The sequence below is a fragment of the Epargyreus clarus genome, unplaced genomic scaffold (assembly GCF_041222505.1).
Source record: "Epargyreus clarus isolate Ecla_fem2 unplaced genomic scaffold, WU_Ecla_fem_2.2 ptg000018l, whole genome shotgun sequence".
NCBI classification, from domain to species: domain Eukaryota; kingdom Metazoa; phylum Arthropoda; class Insecta; order Lepidoptera; family Hesperiidae; genus Epargyreus; species Epargyreus clarus.
Window position 1 is genome coordinate 9,306,510 of NW_027332226.1, and position 22,070 is coordinate 9,328,579.

At 33.7% G+C, this 22,070-nt stretch overlaps 1 protein-coding gene across 1 annotated transcript; it reads left to right on the plus strand.

Moving 5' to 3' along the window:
• The first annotated feature begins 6,739 nt into the window (after positions 1-6,739).
• aub (piwi like RNA-mediated gene silencing protein aubergine) lies at positions 6,740-21,407 on the plus strand. Its single transcript, XM_073082454.1, has 19 exons — positions 6,740-6,869; positions 10,321-10,618; positions 11,081-11,218; positions 11,730-11,889; positions 12,200-12,308; positions 12,411-12,536; positions 12,700-12,801; positions 13,005-13,098; positions 13,331-13,458; positions 14,020-14,280; positions 14,557-14,699; positions 16,180-16,325; positions 16,522-16,633; positions 16,711-16,840; positions 18,267-18,504; positions 18,602-18,678; positions 18,769-18,941; positions 19,292-19,391; positions 20,272-21,407. Exons 2-19 carry the CDS (start codon positions 10,330-10,332, stop codon positions 20,434-20,436), a joined length of 2,691 nt encoding a protein of 896 aa, XP_072938555.1. The 5' UTR covers positions 6,740-6,869; positions 10,321-10,329; the 3' UTR covers positions 20,437-21,407.
• The last annotated feature ends 663 nt before the right edge of the window (positions 21,408-22,070 follow it).

Sequence of the window (22,070 nt, forward strand, 5' to 3'; positions counted from 1 at the left end):
CCTAATATTCTTTGAGAATTTAAATAAATTCTACTTGAGGGCGAGCGGGCTCCCGTTGCAGAAAGGAAAATGGCAGCTAATAAAAATGCCAAAAAGAAAACGAGCCTTGTTAAAGCAGTGTCAAATGGATACATAAGCCCTCTTTTATGCAAATTCAATTTTGTTTATCTAATATAGCGATAGAGTTACACTTAGTACAACGACGAAGAGTTATTGCGATTGCCAATTCTTAAGACAATTTCAAGATCTTGATAACTTTTAACTGCTATTATACTCGCTAATCACTACCACCTTTGTGAAGTAATTAATAACGACTATTTTAGCTCCCCGACACTTGCCCCACCATAATGATCATAATATTAATTGATCTTCCGCTTATACAACAGCAACAATTACATGGACGTCAAATTAGACATTTCCAGATAAATGGTGGCGTAAATATCTACACTCAATCATAGATAAGTACTAATCTATGCACTCAATATACAGGTGATTCTTCAAATGAACGTAGTTTTAAAAAATGTAGGTTTCCAACGCGGATCTCAAAGGTGTTCGGGCTAGGTATTTAATAAATATCGCATAAAACATTACAATTATAGCTCTACAAATAGATCTTCATAGCCGGAAATCGAACAAGTTCATTTTGAAAAAACAACCTGTATTATTCCGTTTAAAGTTTTCCACAATCATTATAAAAGAAAATTTAAAAAATTATATGTTTTTTTTTGTTTAAAAAACCCTTTCTGCGCTTCCCTTCGATAGCCATTTCTAATTACTTTCCAAAATGTAATACATAATACAATATAAAGTTTTAAAAGTATAGTACCTACCTACTTAACTATTTTATCATTTCATCTCTTTGTAACATAAAGGTGCCAATCGTCAAATTGTAAACCTTAGAATTACTTGTTGTTCGAAGTTATGAACATGTTAAAATAATGCAGCAAGTAGGTATAGATCCTAAAATGGCAACAAAAAAATACTATTCAGGCATGGGCCTATGAACAACCACAAATCACCTAGCCGTCTACAAACGACCGGCCAACGCAACGCGAGGAAGTGGCGATTCGTCACACGGTCACAAAACCATTAATTTCTATAGAAAAATACATAGGGAGCTTTTACAGCACTTTCGATAACATCAGAACCACATTAGAGCGGTATTTTTCAGAATCTTTTGTTCACGTTAGCTTTGCACGAATAACGTGTTAATGTTAATAGAAAGATATGTATGAAGTGAGTAAAAATGCAACATACCTACTATGTTGGATATAGGTCATTTATTAATAATAAAGTAACAAAATTATGTATATTATGTATGTAAGTATTGTATGTCTAATAATTATTATATTTATATGTATGATATGCTCTAGTGGCTTAAGGGGAGGGGGGATGTGGCAATCCGCCCCGAGCCTCCGATCCTGGGGGCCTCCAAACACAGTTGCTAAAAAAGGTCACTGAATCACAGGCGAATAATTCCATGACACATTTGTAATTTTGTAAAATCAAAACATCTTTTTAAGACTGGGGCCTTCATTCGACTTTCTACTCCGGGCTTCCGGAGGATCTTAGTCCGTCACTGTTTACATTGTGTTGTGGCAGAGGGCCCCTCAAAATGTATTTTGCCCACATAAAATTTAGGTCTTACCCCGCCACTATTTGGAGTTCTACGAGATGTCTGATATTGACGACCCGCGTGGCGGAGCGGTCACCATACCGGTCTGACACGCAGAGGGTCCCGGGTTCGATCCCCGGCCAGACGGATATCTAAATGATGAATTTAGATTTCTGTTTCTGGGTCTGGGTGTTTGTGTATTTGTCTATGTGTGTGTCCATGGCACCCACGATACAGGGAATCCTAGTGTGGGGCTGTGAGTGTAGAAAGCGTTTGTTTGTTTGTTTTGTCTGTATGTTAGATCTGTCTAGTTAATGTTAATGTAGTTAAATAAATCGTTTACACACTCTTGTCAGGCAAACTTTTCGTCGCACATGAAATTTATAAGAATAATTATGGTCTCAAATTGAATTATCTACAACATGGGTTCTATAACTTGCCGTCGTAAAACAAAAAATAACAAAGGTAATAACGAATATATATGAAAATGGGGGAAACAAATTTTCATTTTTTTTCTAATCATTTTACAGAAAAATGACATCAGAGTCTTTTCATAGAAGGCATCTTTAGAAATAGGTATAGTATTTCATTGCTAACAATCTGTTATGAGTTTGAGCAAGCTTAAAAAAGTGCAAACAAATATTATTATGAGTATTGTTGTGCTATCAAATACTATCTCTTGTAGCTTGTTAGTAGGAGCCTATACTCCTACTAACACCTATATGTTATGTGCTTGTATTGTTCAAATTTTACGAAGTACCTAATTATAGCTAATTATAAACTTAAGAAAAGGTCCATTTCTTAATATATGATTTCAGTCGATACGTTGCTTGTCGATAATCGAGTACTTTTCTTTTCGATACCGGTACTTGATACTTTTTATGTGATACTTTTACTCAATTAGTACTATTTGGTAGGTATCATATCAAAATAATTTTAGAAATTACCTTTTTAAAACATGGCCGTAGGGTAACAATGCCATCTCGTTCAATCATTTCGAAACTTCTAAAAGTCAATTTAAATCGCGTTCGAAATCATTATTTAACGCACTCATTACACTCATTTGTCGACATTCTTTATATCCTTTCATTTCGCACAGCGTAGTCTGTCGCTTCCTGAGACTTCCAACTAACTCCATGTAAAATTTATCAGAAATAGTTCAGCTGTCTGGTCGTGAAAACGTAGCAGACAGACGGACGAACACAGTTATTTTCGCATTTGTAATATTGTTATAGATTTAAGTAATTATTTTTAAAGATATTTTAATTTGGGATTTTACTGTTAATTATTATTATCGTATTACAATTCATATTTAAGGTAAAATTCGCTTTTACATTCTTTTGTATAGTCCGCAAGGCCTTTTTTTTTGTTGACGAGGGGGAAATCTCAATAAAAGGTACCCTATGCCGTGGGAGCGGCACGGGGTTATGTGGGATTCTTACCGCACTAAAAACCCCCCGGTGGCCGTCCTGGGCGCTGCGTAGAGGACTCCGGGATCTCCAACGAAACGCAACCGGAGTCCACTTGGCGCGTTGCCCCCTCGGGCTCCGCCCAGGTGAGCTTGAAACTCACCACACCATCTGGTGTTCACGACGGAATGCGACCACACATACCGCCGTACATCCCGGGGTTGCTGGCCGGGCGGTTCGAGCTCCCACTCTTGCCGTCCGCAACCCCGGAAGCCCCCTTTTAGTCGCCTCTTACGACAGGCAGGGAATACCGTAGCCCTATTCTGGTCCCAGAACTACAGGGACAACAGTCCGCGAGGCCTAAGCTGAGCTTAGCTTTTTTGTGAGTACACATGGACAATGTAGGTGTGAAGTCAAATTAAAGTTTAAACCGGTTTATACTGCTTTTTGGCAATATGCATGTGATTTAGAATTTCTTGTAATTTTTTTTGGTCCTTTATGGTCCTGAAATTACATCTAAACAATTATTTTTTATTTATTTCATATTAAATTGATTAAAACTTTAATCAAATATCGTAAATTATGCGTGCAAATTCAAATTTGCGAAACGTATTGCGATTGGTTGAATCGAAACATGACGTCACGCAGCGCGTTAAGTTGTTTATCGGCGTCGATATTCAAACTGTTTGAGAGAAAATTTGTTTTTATTTAAATTCCTGCAGTGTTTTTTATTACCTAGTGCTATTTTTCTATATAGTATTATTAGGAAAAATCAAAAACAATGATTGAAAATAGTTTTGTTAAAGCACAATCGGACTATTTACCAAAAATATGCAAAAATGGGTAAACAGGTTTTTATGCATAGGTCAATTCAAAATATTTAACTGATCATAACTTAAATGTTGTTAAGATTTACCTTATTTATAATATTTATAATATTATAATAGATTTTAATGCATTTTGTTTGTTTCAAATGATAGTATTTGATGTAGAAGTCGATAAGTACCTAACGAAGTAGAAGATCAATATTTTAAAATTATTTACCTAAAATTAGTATTTGTTACAGTAAATGCAAATGTTAATGCGATTTTGGAGATCTGTTTCCTATAATCTTGCACGACTTTTTTCGTATTTTCGCATTTTTGCAACAGAAAAAACACTGTATAATGTATTTATAGTAGTGTTTTTACACAATAACTCTAGGAAATATCTATAAAGTGGTTATTTAGCCTTTCCCATGATGTACAATACAATACAATACAAAAATGTTTTATTGTACTCAAACTAATAAATGACAAATATTCACATACATATAATGAAAAGTACAACAGGCGTCTTCTCAACAAGTCTTCTCACTTAAAAGCGATCTCTTCCAGACAACCATAGAGTTGTTAATAGAACAACATTTCAAATACAAAAAATACAGGGTAGAGGTGTACAAAATTAAAAACATACCAACTAGAATTTATCTTTGGACATATCAGCAGCTAGTGAAGAAGGTGAAGAAAGTTAAGGATACAGATAGTGATATTACATAGAATAGGAAAAAACGATAGGATAAATAAATGCAAATAATAATAATGTTTTAAATATATATCAGGTTAAAGTGTTAGGTAAAATTCCTTCACTTGTCTTTTAAAAGAATCTAGTGACTGTGCACGACGGATAACAGATGGTAAGGAATTCCTTAAGCACACAGCCACTGCAGTAAAGGATTTGCCGAAGAAGAATGAAAATAGCGATAAAACCTGAAAATCTTAAATAATAACTTTATGTGCATACAGCTTGCCATAGATTAGTAAAGATTACTCACTCCTATCAAGAAAATATACCCAGTTTTGAGAATTGAAATAATTGCAGTGCATATTAGTTATTTATTCGTAAATTTTCTCTAAAAAATTTTTATTTGTCAAGAATTCAAAAAAAGAACTTACTAATAAGCTGTTTGTGGCTTCATTCAATTTCAAGGCGACGAAGTATCTTTACTAATCTATGCAGCTTGCATACAGTTATCAAAAATATCAAGACAAATCACGCTCCGTGACGTCATTCAAAGAGCGCGAAAAATGGCGGCGTTCAAACGTGTCAAATTTTATCGATACCATAAATAATTTTTAAAAATATTTCAAACATTAATAACATTGTTTATATTTTTACTATGTTAAAACGAAGTGATAAGTGATTTAAAATGATAAAATAAAAATGTGCATATTCCCTTTTGTTGAATTTTTAATATTTTGTATTTGTGTTCGATTTATTAGTAAAATGGCATCCAATACAAGTAAACGTGTAGGTACATATATGGCGAATAATTTAAAATACCAAAAACATTTTTTTGTTAAAATGTAATATAAAATAACATAAATATATTTTTTTAATTAACTAAAAATGAAACTTTTTTGTTAAAATGTAATATAAAATAACATAAATATATTTTTTTAATTAACTAAAAATGAAACTTTGATACTTGGTACAAATCATGAAATTGAAACTTTTATAAGTTTGAAATGTGAAGACAGACTGAAAATAAAAAACTTTGTAGTAGTTAAGTCCACCATTTTTCTGCATTGTACAATTTTATTTTCAATTCACAAACTTAGCCCTGATTCTATCTAGACTGAAATATTTCGCGACAAGCTCTTATTATAAAATTGTACAATGTAACAGAATGGTGGGTTCAAATACTACAAAGTTTATTTACTTAATTGTATGGAATTTTGTAAAAATTTTTTACTATAAATTTTTTAAACAAGAATGCCTCTTCAATTTATGTACCTAACTAAATAATAATAATTTGTTTTTGAAAGTTTTTTATTTGACACTACTTTTGTGTTCACTCACACTAATGCAAAGCTCAGCTTAGACCTCGCGGACTATACTACTGAAGATAAACTGACGTCACTGACTAAGTATCGTAACTTTTTTTCGATACTACTTAGTACACTAAGTATAAATACTTCCCATTCGATACTAGTTGTGTCATATTGGCAACAGCTGTCACACGTACCATGCTATTATCAAAGAGTATAGTAATTTTAACAGTATTGTAATTTCTAGTAACCTATGAATATAATAACAGGTCACTGACTATAATCTTAATAAAAAGAACATGGATCATGAATTTTGTATAACCATCTTCCATATTTTGGAACGAAGTTCCTTATCGCGCGGTACGCTGGGTAGCCCCCTTGACTAGGCGAGCGTCACGAAAAATCCTCACGACACTTTTGCTATAGTGCGTAGCGCTCGGAGAGAGGGCAGGCCGAGTATAGGATTCGACTTATTCATTCTCTCTCTCTCTCTTGACAGTGACAAGCCAAACGACGCGCGCGTCTGCTGTGTATCTGCACATTGTTTTGTCGTGTTTACAATTTTATTAGCATTCCTGTGATCGAAGGCATTCCTTCACTTATTTCATTTATCATTTAACTCCTAAATATTGTTAATTTATTTAATTATACCTCCTATACATAGCTCCTATAATACTTATTTCAAAACGAAAGGAACTACTTTCCAATCGGGTGTCCCACATGTGATACCTCAGATATTTTTTGAATTAATATCGACATATTTACATTGTTTAAGCCCAGCGCTTTAAAAATGATATTATAGTATATTATTTTGATAGGATCAAGTAGCTTTTTGCCATCCTAAGGCTTAATAATCTTAACCATTGTTAAGTCTAGTCTACTGTGTGCTTACGTAATAAATACCATAGACCGTCGAAATGCGAGTTACTCTATCAATTTCCGTTTTAACATAATAATTCTTTTGTCTATTATTTTCATTTCTGTTGTGCCGACTGGTGTGGTGATTTCGGCCGTTTATCAACAATTTAACATAAAGTAAGTATTAGAAAAACTAATGAAATCTGTACTTTCTATCTACCAAGTTACCAATTTATTAAGTTTATAAAGAGGCGAGAATGTTTAGTTTATGTTATTAGAAATTTTTAAAAACATAAACGAAGTGGTACTTTTGAAGTAAAATAAATCCAACTAGTAAGCAAATATATCTTAAAATCTCCAAATTTGATAAAATATTGTTGCATTCATCTTGACAATATGTATAACTGACGAATACTCATAGGTTAGTATTTTAAATTGAAAAATATGACCTACAAAAAAGTTTGTCACCCGCCATTTTCGTTCTGTTTTGGCTACAATTATGATTTTTCTAAATATTATCATTATTCACAAACATGCTGTTTTTTAATGAAACCTTGATTTTTTAGCTGATTTGTAACATTAGTTATTCGTGATACATATATGTTTTTTTTATTTGAGCTCAATCCCTAATTAAATGTGAACTTTTATTTTATTAATCGCAATATTTGCGATATTTAAGTAGGTAGGTACAATATGTTCTTAAACTACTTTCAAGGTTTTCTTTGAGAATTTGTAGATATTTTATTATGGAAAAGCAACAACAATAAAACAAAAGGATTTCTTAAAAAATCCCACACAATGTTTTTTTACTGTATTCATATTAATTGTATTTTACATTATTATATTTGTATTATATTAGACCCGCGATAATGTAATCCGGCTAGCCACATTACAACTCATCAAAATATTCTTCGAAACATGTTACAACACGTTGAACGGTTGTGATATGTATTATGTGTTGGCTATGATTGAAATAAGCGTTACATTTATGTCAAAATTATTTTCGTCAACTATGTGTTTGTTTTTTTTCATCAAGAACTCCTCATACACCCATACATTATATCTATTTTCGTACATGTATATGTGTATGAGTTCTTAATATGAATGCCTACAAATTACATTATGGAGTACTGGGAGGTACTACCATCTTTTAAAAACCACCATAGTTCAGGAGTTTCCTCCTTAAAACAGTAAAATTTTATTCCGTCTTACACAGTTGAACATACTTAAACCCTTATTAATTTTTCGCTTATCCAACATCACCTTGCCAAATGTTGTATTATCACGAGCTTACTGTACTATTTCTTTTTCTATATGTTATATATGTTGTGACCAAATAAGCAATGATATAAATCGCATGTATTTATTATATGTATTTTGAACAAAGACAAATACAACAAAGCTTACGCCGTAACAAAAATAAGACAATTTACTGACTAAAACCTACTTATTTTACAACAACTTCCAAAATTTTAACGAAGTAGTTATCAATCAAAAAATTATATGTGTAACATCCTGTAATGAAGTATAATATTATAAGTAAATTTGTATTTGTAAATTTGTACAAGAGTATCGGGCAGTAGTTTAGTTTCTTACAATTTGAAAAAAAAAAGGGTCTGTTATTGTAACATTTATCGTTATAGCTTCTATAGTAATCATTACGTGTAGTACATCACTACCTGTCCATGAAGTACAGTATTATCTGTGTGACATTTTAACATAACCAACACAAAAAAACATGGGCGTAGATCTGTCATTGAGAAAATAAAGAAATGGAAATAGTATAGTTCACATCATAACTATTGTGATTGATTCACTTAGTAATAGTTAAATGTGGTTTCATTGCTATTAATTATGCATTTATTTGATCATTATAATCACCTGAATACTTAGTTTAACAAAATCAGGTCAGTTGTTTCTATATAACATCTGAACAACCATTAAATACAGTTTTTTATATTACTGTTACATTTTAAAAATTACTAGTTCAGCACTTTCCACATGGTAGGTCTCTCCCCGATACTGAGCCTTGTAAATAAAATACTTGATCATTGGATTTTATTCTCTTTCTGAATAATCAATCATACCCATACATTTACAAGAAACCTTGTGCTTTTAAGTCAATGCGAATGCTGTACTATGCTGTCACCTATATATATATATATATATATATATATATACATATATATATATATTATTTACTTGTCTGTAAACATTGCAAACTTTACTTCTTGCACAACTGGGTCACAATAATGTAACATGAAAAATAACCATATAATAAAGTTATTGCTTGGCTAGTGAACTAATGGAGACATAAAGATGTTCTATAGTGAGTTTACCATGTGCAAAAAGATAAAATGAATCATTGTAGACTTAAGTTTAGTACTTCATAAATCAACAATTCACTGAACTTTAGCTACTCACAGTGCTTACAGATCACATATAATTATGTATTTTGATAATCCACATCTACTATGACAATGTCACACTTAAGTATACAGCCTATATCTGCTTAAAGAATGTGTCTAATGTTTGTTAGTTGGCCATACCTAGTAAATGGCAAGAAGTGATGTAACTGGAAACTTATTTTTAATTTTTTTCTCAAAAATTAATAATAAATTTTGTAGTTTGACAAAACAGTAAAATTAGGTTATGTTATGTGTTAGAAATATAATCTACAAAATACCTATTTCCGAAAGTATGGACATCTATTTTGCAGATTCTAACTTTTATTTTATAACTGGAATAATTTTCTTCATACTAAAACTAACAAAGTAGATGTAATACACTTAGAGGGTCCAACAGAGTCAGATTTCTGCCAGATAAGAAAGTATGTTAAGCTTATAACAAGTTCAGAGAATTGAAAACAAAGTATGATAAGAGTGCTAAGTGTGCAGTGGGATCTTATTACAACTTAACATCTACCTATCATTGACATAAACCTATTTTGTGTTGTGACAACAGAAATTGTCTGCACATTTCGCACAGTTTGGAATATTTTAAGTGAGTGATTTAATTAAAACATTTACTATTTTAATGTGAGATGGTCTAATATGTACAATAGATATAGTTTATGTTATGGTTATACAAGGAGCAAATTTGCAAGCTAATGATTATTATATAAATACGGATGTTACCTCAAGCATATGCAAGATCGAAATAATTTGCCTGCCTTTAGAAACAATTTAACAATTACTTCTTGTTAGCCTTTGCCCACCTTTTTCATTGTTTTGGATTTTAAAAGACTGTGTCACAGAAATAGTTGTAGTATGACCCAATTTCTAAAAACAAATTTGTGTGTTATATTTGTTTTGTGCAATGGCAATGGCTGTGTTCATTTAATTTTTAATATTTGTGTCTGTATGATGGTGTTGAAGTAAGACTAAAATTGCACTGCCCTTGCCCTATGTCTGCAGCTTCACCCTGAATAGTGTAGCTTCCTGATTGTGACATTTTCATGATTAGTTCAGTATTTCTGAAGATTAACCCTTAAAATAAAACAAACAATCAAAGTTACAAACTTTACCTCTTTATAACATTAGTGTAGATTAAAGATTGTGCCCTTGTCCATTGAACCAAACTTAAACGACGGGATTTTATCGTAATATACGCATTTATTTGTTGACAGGTTTATGCGATGTCTGAACAACCCCGTGGAAGAGGGAGAGCTCGCGGCCGGGCGGGCGGTCGTGGCGGCGACGGCGGAGCGCCTCCGCCGCGCCGGCCTGGCGAGCGGCCCGCGCAGCCCGGCCCGCGGCCGCAGCCGCCCTCCGCCTGGGGCCCGCCCGCCGTCACCCCGCCTGTCCGAGCGGGAGTCCCCACACCAACACCACCAGCTGGACGAGCCTCTCATCGCACTACTGCGTCCACTCACGACCATCCAGGGGATATAGATATACAACAACGGATGCAAAAAATTGCCCTGGGTAAACTATGACACTTATTATTTATAGTACTTGCTGTTGTTATAGAATAAGTAGCCGCGGGCCCCAGACCTTCGACATTTCATAAAAGCTGAAAGTTTGTCTGTGCACAACCCCAATGAATATGAAAAGGTTCTGCGACTATGAAGTTTGGATTATGGTGCATTGGGCTATTATTTTTCTATCAAGATTGATTAACAATATCTTCTTCATTTGTTAATTAAAATATAAATAGTAGATCCCATATGTTTCTCGATCATTGAAATGGTTGACTGATTTATATGTGAGATTACCATCTTTGTCCTCAGAAATAAAAAGCTTAATATATTGTGGAATAAGGAAGGAATACCTTAATATAAGGATATAATCGACCCTATATAAAACCCTGTCGGTTAGATTTGAACTTAATGTTTGTTTGCTATTTAATCTTATCAAAAAAACCTTACATTACGAATTCTTTCACAGGGCAATCCCAGGCTGCTGCAGGAGGCGATGCCAGCTCATTGGTTGTCGGCCGTGGGTCTCGGCGCGGTGGTGGTCGAATTTTGCCAGAACAAATGACAGTACTCCGTACTCGCCCAGCAACTGTGACTTCCAAAAAAGGTATATGTTTACCATGTTTTACAAGTATTTGTTTAACTTGTTTTCGAAAATTTCTTAAAAATCTCGAAACAATTTAAATTTTAATTAAATTTGAGTATAATTAATGTAAATCTATTGTTTTTTGATGATTTTTAGCTTAGATCTATCTATCTTTAAATAGACTATTTCAGTCACTCTTCTCACTGAGAGTATTGTTACATATTACTTTTTATTTGAAAGATTGATTAATTAAATGATGTTCAAATTATAAAACACGCAACACTTGGAGCTTAATGCTTACACATGAAAATTTAAAAGTTTTATTTCACCTATTTTTTTTTTTAAATTACTTTAAGTAAATGATGTTTAAACTTACCATAAGTGTAAAAGAAGTAATTTAAAAAAATATTAATGGTAAAGGGCCGCTGAACTTGTAATCTTATAAATATATTTTCTTGTATTTCATGCATTATCACTAAGTGATTCTTAGTCTTTGTGCCGTATATAAAAATTGCCTACTTATAAATAATAGGATCAACCGGCATGCCTTTGGACTTGATGGCCAATTACTTCACGGTGGAAACTACGCCCCAGTGGCGTCTGCATCAGTACCACGTAGACATCTCCCCGGAAGAAGACAGGACGCACGTGCGCAAGGCATTGCTGCGCATTCATAATAAAACTCTTGGAGGGTAAGTATATTTTAAGGTCCCATATCTGATTCCTGAACCTTAGCTTATCTGGTTACCATGTCATTATTGACTAAATCTTTCAGAATTATATTATTAATTTCTTCTGTAATATACTATTTACTTCCTAAAATTCCTTCTTCCTAAAATCTTTTCTTTAATTAAACTAAGGTAACCAATTTACTCACTCACTCATAATCAATTTATGCTGTATTTATTTGCAATGATGTACTATACTGATTAATAAGTGTCTATGAGACAGCTTTCCCTATTAAAAAATGTATTAATGTAATTATTGTCAATAAAATTTTAGGTACCTCTTCGATGGAACAGTATTATACACTGTTAAAAGACTACACCCCGATCCAATGGAGTTATATTCTGACCGTAATGATGGGGAAAGGTTCAGGATTATGATTAAGGTTAGTTTTTTTATAACTTATAATAATCATATTTTATTTATGTTAACGAGGAACTTAATATAGTATACATAGGTTATGTTTTAAATCACTACATTTCAACAGCTTACATGTGACGTATGCCCGGGAGACTACCACTATATTCAGGTGTTCAACATTATCATCAGAAAATGCTTCAATCTTCTCCAACTGCAACTAGTTGGTCGCGACTTCTTTGATCCAAGTGCCAAGGTAAGCAAAATATATGTTTAATGAAGGTAGAAAATATTAAGTATAAATACTGCTCTTTTTATGAACATGTTGCAATAAACTATTTTACATAACAATTTATGCTTTGTTTATTAATATTAACAAATTTAAAAACTGGTCTATTATATGTATTTTTCTTTTACAGGTTGATATTCCGGAGTACAAGTTGCAAATATGGCCCGGTTACAAAACAACTATCAATCAGTATGAAGATAGACTGCTAATGGTTGCAGAAATAGCGCACAAGGTTAGTGTAATATTAAAATTATGAATATTTGGCTTGTAATATGTAATATTATAGTTTCACTGTTTTTATTAGATTTACAACACTAGTTACTAATAATATTCGTAACGAAAATAAATATATGTATGTATATGTATAAATCACTTCCATAATTGCTTCAATTTATGTTTTATTATGATTTGCAACTTTAAGTACTTTTTTCTTAGGTACTCCGAATGGACACAGTATTTCAAATGCTTAAGGAGTATGCCGCCACTAAAGGCAGTAATTATAGGAAAGCCTTCCTTGAGGATGTTGTTGGTAAGTACAAGCTAAAACCTTAGGATTTTTCATACCATCCCCTTTATTGTATGATGTTTAAAGGAAGAAGCATGTATACTGCAGGTTGCCGATAAAATGTAGAATTTAAAATTTGATTACAATATTTACACCTTCAGTTTCATTCTCATATAAATTTTATACCCAGATCTGTAGATTTTACTGATGGAGGTTTCCTGTTCCATTTTGCTGACTTACTTTAATTTTGTTAAAGGTAAAATTGTAATGACTGATTACAATAAAAAGACTTACAAAATAGACGACGTAGATTGGACAGCTAATCCCGAGTCTACATTCAAGATGCGCGATCAAGCGGTATCATACATTGAATATTATCAAAAGGTAAATTTGTAAACACTATATTTTGTAAATGTACGACTTGTTTATCTAAATAACATATTTTCATGGAAGGTGTTCATATTTGCATAAAGTGAAAAGAAGTGTGTGAAACATCTTTGGATAGATCTTAAAAATTCTATTGTCATATATATATTTTTTTATTAAAATTAAGTTGGTAATTAAACAATTTGGTAATTGGGAATATGTGCTTCTAAAGTTATTAAACAAATGTGATCTTTACAAGTGTAGGTCAAAATGGGGAAATAGTGTATCTACAATTCTGCTGATCCATCACTGATCCATATATTTATGAAAAAGAGTAGGAAATTTATATAATGACTAGCTGATCCGGCAAACATTGTGTTGCTATATAAATGAAAAACTGTTAAGCGTGAACAATATCACTTAAGGGTATGATAAAAATAGATAGTAGCCGATTCTCAGACCTACTGAATATGCATATAAAATTTGGTGAAAATCGGTCAAGCCGTTTCGAAGGGGTACGGTAACTAACATTGTGTGACACGAGAATTTTATATATAAGATGGTATTTTTTTTGTACAGAAATACAACATAAAGATCAACGACCTCGGCCAGCCGCTGCTGATCTCGCGCTCGAAGGCGCGCGACATCCGCGCGGGCATGCCCGAGCTGGTGTACCTCGTGCCCGAGCTGTGCCGCCAGACCGGCCTCTCCGACGACATGCGAGCCAACTTCCAGCTCATGCGCTCCATGGCCGTCCACACCAAGGTCGGCCCCGACATGCGCATCAAGAAGCTGCTCCATTTCAACCGCCGCTTCACGCAAACAAAGGAGGTTGTCGATGTAAGTATTAAATCTAAATCGTACAGTAAGTTTTTGGTTTGCACATAAGTTTGTAAATTGTAACAAATTAATAAATAATAGTTCAAATAATTTCATATTACCTTTTTAAGCAAGTAAAAAATATTTGCATAAGACAGGATATTATTATAGGACAGGATGGGATTACTTTTGTTATGCAATATAATAATAATATTTTATTAAATCCAATGGAAAAAATATGAGCACACATTGTTGGATACTTAACCTATTGTTAACAATAGTCTGTAATTTTTATAGGAATTGGCTGATTGGTCATTGAAATTATCTACTGATCTTATAAGATTCAAAGGACGTCAACTGCCACCAGAGAATATCATTCAAGCAAACAATGCAAAATATCCTGCGGGAGATACAACAGATGGCTGGACCAGAGATATGAGGTAAGTCTGATTTTCACGTACAAATGCAATACTATAATAGATAATGGATACCATCTAGTATGCACACATTATGGTTTAACATTTCTATTTACTTACTTACTTACTTAGAAGTACATTATAGTAGTATTAATAATAATAAGGCTCGTATGAGTGCCAATTATATGCATGAACAATGTTTATATATTACTTTATATTTTTAATTTGTATGGAACAAATTGAACCATACACAACCATTATAATGCTCACTGAGCATGGTAATACTGAAACAACCGCAACTGTTGCCCACTAGTTTCGATCTGTGCCATTTAACTATGAGATATAAGTGCTACTGATATAAGCAGTGGGACGGTAATGGGTTGCTGACGATGATGATAAGTGCTACTTATGTGCTAAATTTTTTTTTTCTCTTTATTAAGGAGCTTAATCGCGTTGCGATTATGTCACTCCGTAGTATGATTACAAAGTAGTTGCAAACAAAATAACATCTAAAAAACTTAACGTACGCCAGACGTACTGATTCACTTTCTTCCCATCCATTACTATTTTTATTTCTGCGTTTTAAACGTTTAACAGCAATGAGATCGCGATCGGTTGAAATCACCTCTAAAAAGGTTTTTTCTGATAAGTCCAACTCCACGTCTTTAATTACTCCATAAGAGATAACAACTTCCATTTGTTTTTGGCACCTCCATCCTAGGTCGCTTACAACTTTGCAGTTAATTAATTTCTCAGCGCTAACAGCACTTTCAAATTGCAAAAATATTTTATATGGATTTACATATTTCACGCGACAAACTTTTTCAATACTGTTAGATTTTAATATTTTAGCAAACTCGAACTGCTTAGGCAATTTTTCGGAACCATTAATATATAAATCGACTTTCTGGTTAGCTCTCTTTCCATTTCTTCCAACCATAGTCCAAGTTTCTACTTCATTTTCATCACGCAATCTTTTACTAAGTCTAGAAATAGATTCGGTACTCACTGACGGCAATATTTCCTCTGCTTGAGAGGAATTGTCTTGTAAACACGTAGTGGACTCCGCGGCATTATTATGTTCATGGGAAATATTTGAATAGATTGAGTCTTCTAAATCCCGTACATCTTCTTCCCGAAATAACTCTTCCTCCATGTTAAATAAGGTGCACTATCCTATGCATTAACGCTGCACCATTGCACTACGCGAGGGCAAGGCGAGCGTACGCAGGTGACGTACTTATGGGTATAAAAAATCAGAGATAAGCCGGCCGCGTAAACAACACGTGTATTCGTACCAAAAGGGTCGGGCGTACTGCTACATTTTTTATTTTTTAAAGAAGATAATGTATCAAAAGTTAATGTCAAATTTCAGTCACCACAAACAAAAATAATTACCTTATAAATATACACGAAAATTAACATGCACATATGAACAATCTTATTCCTATTTTATTTAGACATACAATACACCCTTACTAACATATTTTGAATATTATTTTAGATCTAAAAACTTATTCACGGTAACCAAGGTGACTCAATGGGCCATGATCACACCGGTACGTCAGCAGCGCGATGCCGAGGACTTCGTGAAGCTCATACTAAAAACAGGCGCAGGCTGCGGCTTCCAGTTGCCACCACCAGAAATAGGTATTTTTCTTATTTGCGCAGAATCTCATACTTCACAATATTTATCGGGTGTAAAATTCCGCATCATGATAGAATCTGGATTTCTAGTGAATCTAGAATGTTACATTCGAGATAGATATTGTTTTGTTGTAATAATTTGTTACATAAATTGTAATTTGTTTGACGCGCATTAAACAGTTCATTCGCTATTTTTCAGTAACTATTCAACGTGATTCGCCCATGGACTACTCTACCATGTGCGAGAATGTTATCGCCAGGAGGAATCCCAACATTATACTATGCGTTCTTGCTAGAAACAACCCAGACAGGTAAGTTTAAAAAATATATATCTATAACAGCCAAAATACGTATGGAAGATTTTATTTACTTTTTAATTTAATTCTAGATATGAGGCAATCAAGAAGAAATGTACGATAGACCGCGCTGTACCCACACAAGTGGTGTGTGCGCGTAACATGACAAGTAAATCGGCCATGTCTATTGCTACTAAAGTTGCAATTCAAATAAATTGCAAGGTATTTATGACAATATATATTCATTATATTCTGATACTTAACGATCAATTATGTGTCCAAATAAGTTTCAAACCAAATGTCTTTAGGTACTGATGACTTCTTGTAATGTACCAATTAGTGATAGTAAATTAGAATCCATAATTCTATAAACTTGTTTGACATATAAGGTTGCCAAATTAATATCAAAATTGAATAGACTGCATTTTTTATGAGCCATAAACAGTGCACCTACTATTGTAGGGTATGACCTAGTCTAATAAAGCAAAATAAATTGTCCAACATTGAAACATTACATTAACCTATTAACGAAGTCTGACTTATTTGGAGACAAAAAAAAAAATATTGTTGTTCTTATTAACTAGAACACTAGAAGGCCCGGACATTTTGCACTACCTAAAAAGCCCGCTGCCGTCAAATTGACGGCAAGTAATGTAATTGTGATAAATGTTAAAAATAATAATTAAAGTCGCAAAAAACTGCTACTTCATTTTATAAGTAAATATATGGCGATATAAGTTAGCTTTTATTAGCATATTTTAGGTATAAATTTGCCCAAAATGGTTGTTTTTTGATCATGTAACAAATAGCACAAGAATGTTTTTTAATGCAATTAACATGTATTAAATACTTTCGTGTTTTATTATTTTGTATGTTACTTAGTAGCTTCAACTTCCTCAGCAACACAATAATTGTCTAAGCTTCGGAATATTGTCAAATTACTTCTGTTATTCTAATGTTCTGCATCAAGTTGTTTCATAAGCTGGAGAATGAAAAATATGACAAGACATCACTTTTCTTGTTTTCTTACTATATGTAATTCAAGATAAAAGCTTGGATTATTTACAAATTAGATCTAGTATATTGTAAAATACACGTTTTGGTGATTTTGTCGCTCGCGGTTGCTTTGATTTTCAGTACATGTCCACTCTGCGACTCTCTATAGCCAACCCAACTCTCTATAGACCCCAAAATGCTCAATAATATAATTATTCGTACAAGAAATTGTCAAATATAAGGAAATATAAATACAACTTTGTTCAAAATTATAATAACATATGTATTTACGTATCACGTGACCGAGCAAGTGACTTGATTTACTATACCGTCAAATTGACGGCAGTGGCCCTTATAGGTATTACTGTTTGTAATTTTAAAAATAAAAGCATTACTATTATTTTTATATAAATACTTCAAAAACAATACTTTAGAAAGTCATGAAATATCAGAGTGGTTGAAAACACAAGTAAAAAGTTATGTACGATTAATTCCATAAAACCGTCAAATTGACGGCTCCGGTCTTTCTAGTGTTAACCTTAATTAAATTTGAATTCTTATTTATTTTTAATTTTTTTTACAAATATATCAATAACTACATCATGCTGTTTATCAACATGTGTTCAATAAATATGTTATCTCTTTTATATAGCTTGGTGGTGCGCCCTGGACTATAGAGATACCGTTACCAACGCTCATGGTGGTTGGCTACGACGTTTGCCACGACACGCGCAGCAAAGATAAGAGTTTCGGCGCGTTCGTGGCCACTCTGGACAGACAGATGACACAATACTACACCGCAGTCAACTCTCACAGTTCTGGGGAGGAGCTCAGCAATCATATGGGATTCAATATCGCCACAGCAGTGATGAGATATCGAGAAAAAAATGGTAAAACAATTTTGCATACTACAGAGTACAGACTGAAAAAACTTTAAAAGGTATAATAAATAAAGGTATACAATAATCTACATATCTTAATGTACAGGTGTTCTTCCTGGGCGGATCTTCGTTTACCGGGATGGTGTCGGAGACGGTCAGTTGCCGTACGTAATGAGCCATGAGGTAAGCAAATATTCTACGTCAATATTACGCCGTCATAATGATAAAATACATATTAAAAAAAAATGCCAATAATTATATTTTCTGTTTCAGGTCGCTGAAATTAAAAAACGACTCGCTGAAGTCTATGCGGAAGTTGAATTTAAACTGGCCTTTATTGTGGTATCGAAGCGTATTAATACACGCATATTTTTGGACCGGGGAAGAACTGGCGAGAATCCTCGCCCGGGAACTGTGATCGACGATGTGGTGACTCTACCTGAAAGGTAAAGCCCTCAGTAAGATTATACACCTAAGATTTTTTCTTTATATCCTTCACAGTGTAAATGTGGCATATGTCCATACGCGCGATCGTGGATCTCCTGCATTAATTTCAAAATCTGCATCTGCAATATTATTTACGCGAGTACAGATTATTTGGTAACTGTGAGAAATTAGGTATTGAGCTAAATCTATTTATGTTACGTGTCGTATGATGTTTTCTGTGCGCTAATCAGGAAACTTGTGTTCTTACAAGAGCTGAAGCGTTTATACTGCTGTGTATTGTATTTCATGTTACATTTACTGAATACATTTTGCCCACCGCTCAAATTAATGGACCACATTTCACTTACAGATATGATTTTTACTTGGTATCGCAAAATGTACGCGAGGGCACCATAGCACCGACCTCGTACAACGTTATCTACGATACCTCAGGTCTCGACCCTGACCGCGTAAGTATATTCACAAGACATAAAATTTCAAAATTACACAATAAAATATCGTATATAAGGAAATAATACGTATGTTTAAAGTGGAAAAAAAAGGTGATGCTCTCCATGGAAATCAGTAATCAAGTCTTAACGATTAACCGTCATACAGTCAACTTTAGTCAAACACGTGTTGGCGGTGGTATATATGGTGGTGTATAAAAAATAACAAAAAGGCCTATAAGCTAAGTTGGAATAACTTGTAGAAGTGTCTCTTCCTAACTTCACTTCAAAACAAAACATGAGCGCTAAATACTGCTGTCATAAGGTACAAATAGGTAAAGATGGTAGGGAATCCTAAGTAAAATTTCATAAACATGATATTTTTATCTTGTATCAAACCCGGAACCGTGTATAGTTCTTCTATCTCACGAAGTTCGTTTGGGTTCCATAGATGTCTTCGTAAGTTAAACGCTAGCTAAGTTTGTTTGGTGCTGTAAGAAAAAGAAAATAGGTTTATTACACAATATCCCTATAAACGAATATACATAAATTATTTATTATTATAATCCCGTCACGCGCGGGTCTCGGGCGGACTTCGTGAGATAGAACTATGGGTTCGTACACAAAACTGCGATGCGACGTCGCATCGCAAAAATCTGCGAGCTCCCTCGACGCATCGCAAGAACTTGCGAATTGATTCGCATCGCACAGTGGTTGTTGTTGTTGGTCACCCTGAGAGACGCTACGCCGCACGATATCGCATCGCAGCAATTCGCATCGCAATTTTCTGCGTTGCGAATTCGCATCGCGTCGCATCGCAGTTTTGTGTTCGAGCCCTATAATAGTTGACTAGCACATTATCGGCTGGACCACGAACAATCCAATCCAATATTATTTTCAGATCCAACGACTCACATACAAGCTGACGCACATGTACTTTAACTGCTCCTCGCAAGTGAGAGTTCCGTCGGTGTGCCAGTACGCACACAAGCTGGCGTTTTTAGCTGGAAACAGTCTTCACAACTCTCCTAATGCGGCAATGAATGAGACTCTTTATTTCCTTTAAGTTCATTTTTATTTTTCACTTTGTAAACCAATCGGTACCTCGAAGTAATTCTACTATTGTACGGTTTACTTAACCTTCGATTTTTTTTTGTTTTGATTTAAATACGTTGTATAACGATGTGCTGATTTTGAAGAAACGCACCAATTTTGGTTAATTAAGCTTACTTTGTTTTTTATTTGTTTTGATATGTTAATGCTGATTCTTACGATGATTATAGGCCAAGTTTTTATCTACAGTCACTGAACGTGCCAGAAACGGTCCATGGTTAACAATTTTGTTTTTTTATTTAACAACAAATTAAATAAAAAATATGCGTATTAACATATATACATCCATTGTAATACGGCCTCTACGAAGAATGCACGTAGTAATATTGGATATATTATTTTCTCGGTCACGTTCAATGTCTGTAGATGTCAACAAACCTTAAAACAACTATCCTATTTGTATCCTATCTTAAGCCATAGTAAAAAGTCAATATTTTGCATTTATATATTACGAATACACTTAGCAATTTAAGAGAATAAACTTACTAAGACCAGATTACTGATAAGTCAAAATATTTTGTTTTTGTACTATCACTATTTTTAAATTTACTACTTGTTAATGTTACATACCACCGGTGAAATCTTAAAAGATCTTTTTTACGAGATGTGATATTCTATTCATATAGTTTTTTTTGAGAAAATTGTTTTTTTTTATGATACTGATAAGTTTAATTATAAGGCTAAGCTTAGAAAAGAATGCTTTAGTTTGACGTGTGAAGGTGGAAAGTGATTTGAAATCACTTCATTGACTACATGAGACTCGTGAAGAACGGCCTGAAATAACTGTTTCTTTTTAATAATGTATGAAACCTATATGGTTAAAGATTATATTCGAAGAGGTTTAAAATTTCAATACCCCTTTTGTATGGCCTAGATATGTTGTAATAAGAAATAAGGCATACAGTTAATAAAGATTTAAATGTGCGTTTGTTTTTATATTTATCACTCCCTTCTAGTCTGCTACAAATAAGGCACCCTACTGTAAAGCACTAAATCCACAAAAATCGATGTAATGAATCTTACAAAACAACTAAAGCTATGCTAATAATGGGTAAAATGCTCAAAAGTTTATGGGGACCGCATAATTACACAGGAATCTTAAACGAGTTCGAATTGAACAATTGAATTGATACCCGTCATACGAAATGGGCTGTGAAATCTAAATACGTTCTAAGATTACTTACAACGTCAATAGGCTGTGGATTTATAACGACAAATTATATTATTACTTCGATAGCAAAAAGGATTTTGAAGGTGGTAGAACCCTTTGTGGTTTGACTCCGGCGGCACCACTGCCACACCTATTTCTACCTAATAACAGCAGTGTTAGGCGCTGCTGTGTTCCGTTTTGAAGGGTGTGGTAAGAGAGACAGACTTTTACGAGGCGTTCCAGCTTAATCCTCAGGGGTAGCGGCGCATCTGTGGCCGACCTCAGGTAGGAGCATATAATCCTCCTATCTGGGGTTGATTACAGATGTCCATGGGCGGCAGTAGCCACTTACCACCAGGTGGACTGCGTGCTCGTCTGCTACTCCATATAAAAAAAAACATTCCACAACGGAAAGCACAATGTAAAATAAGTACATG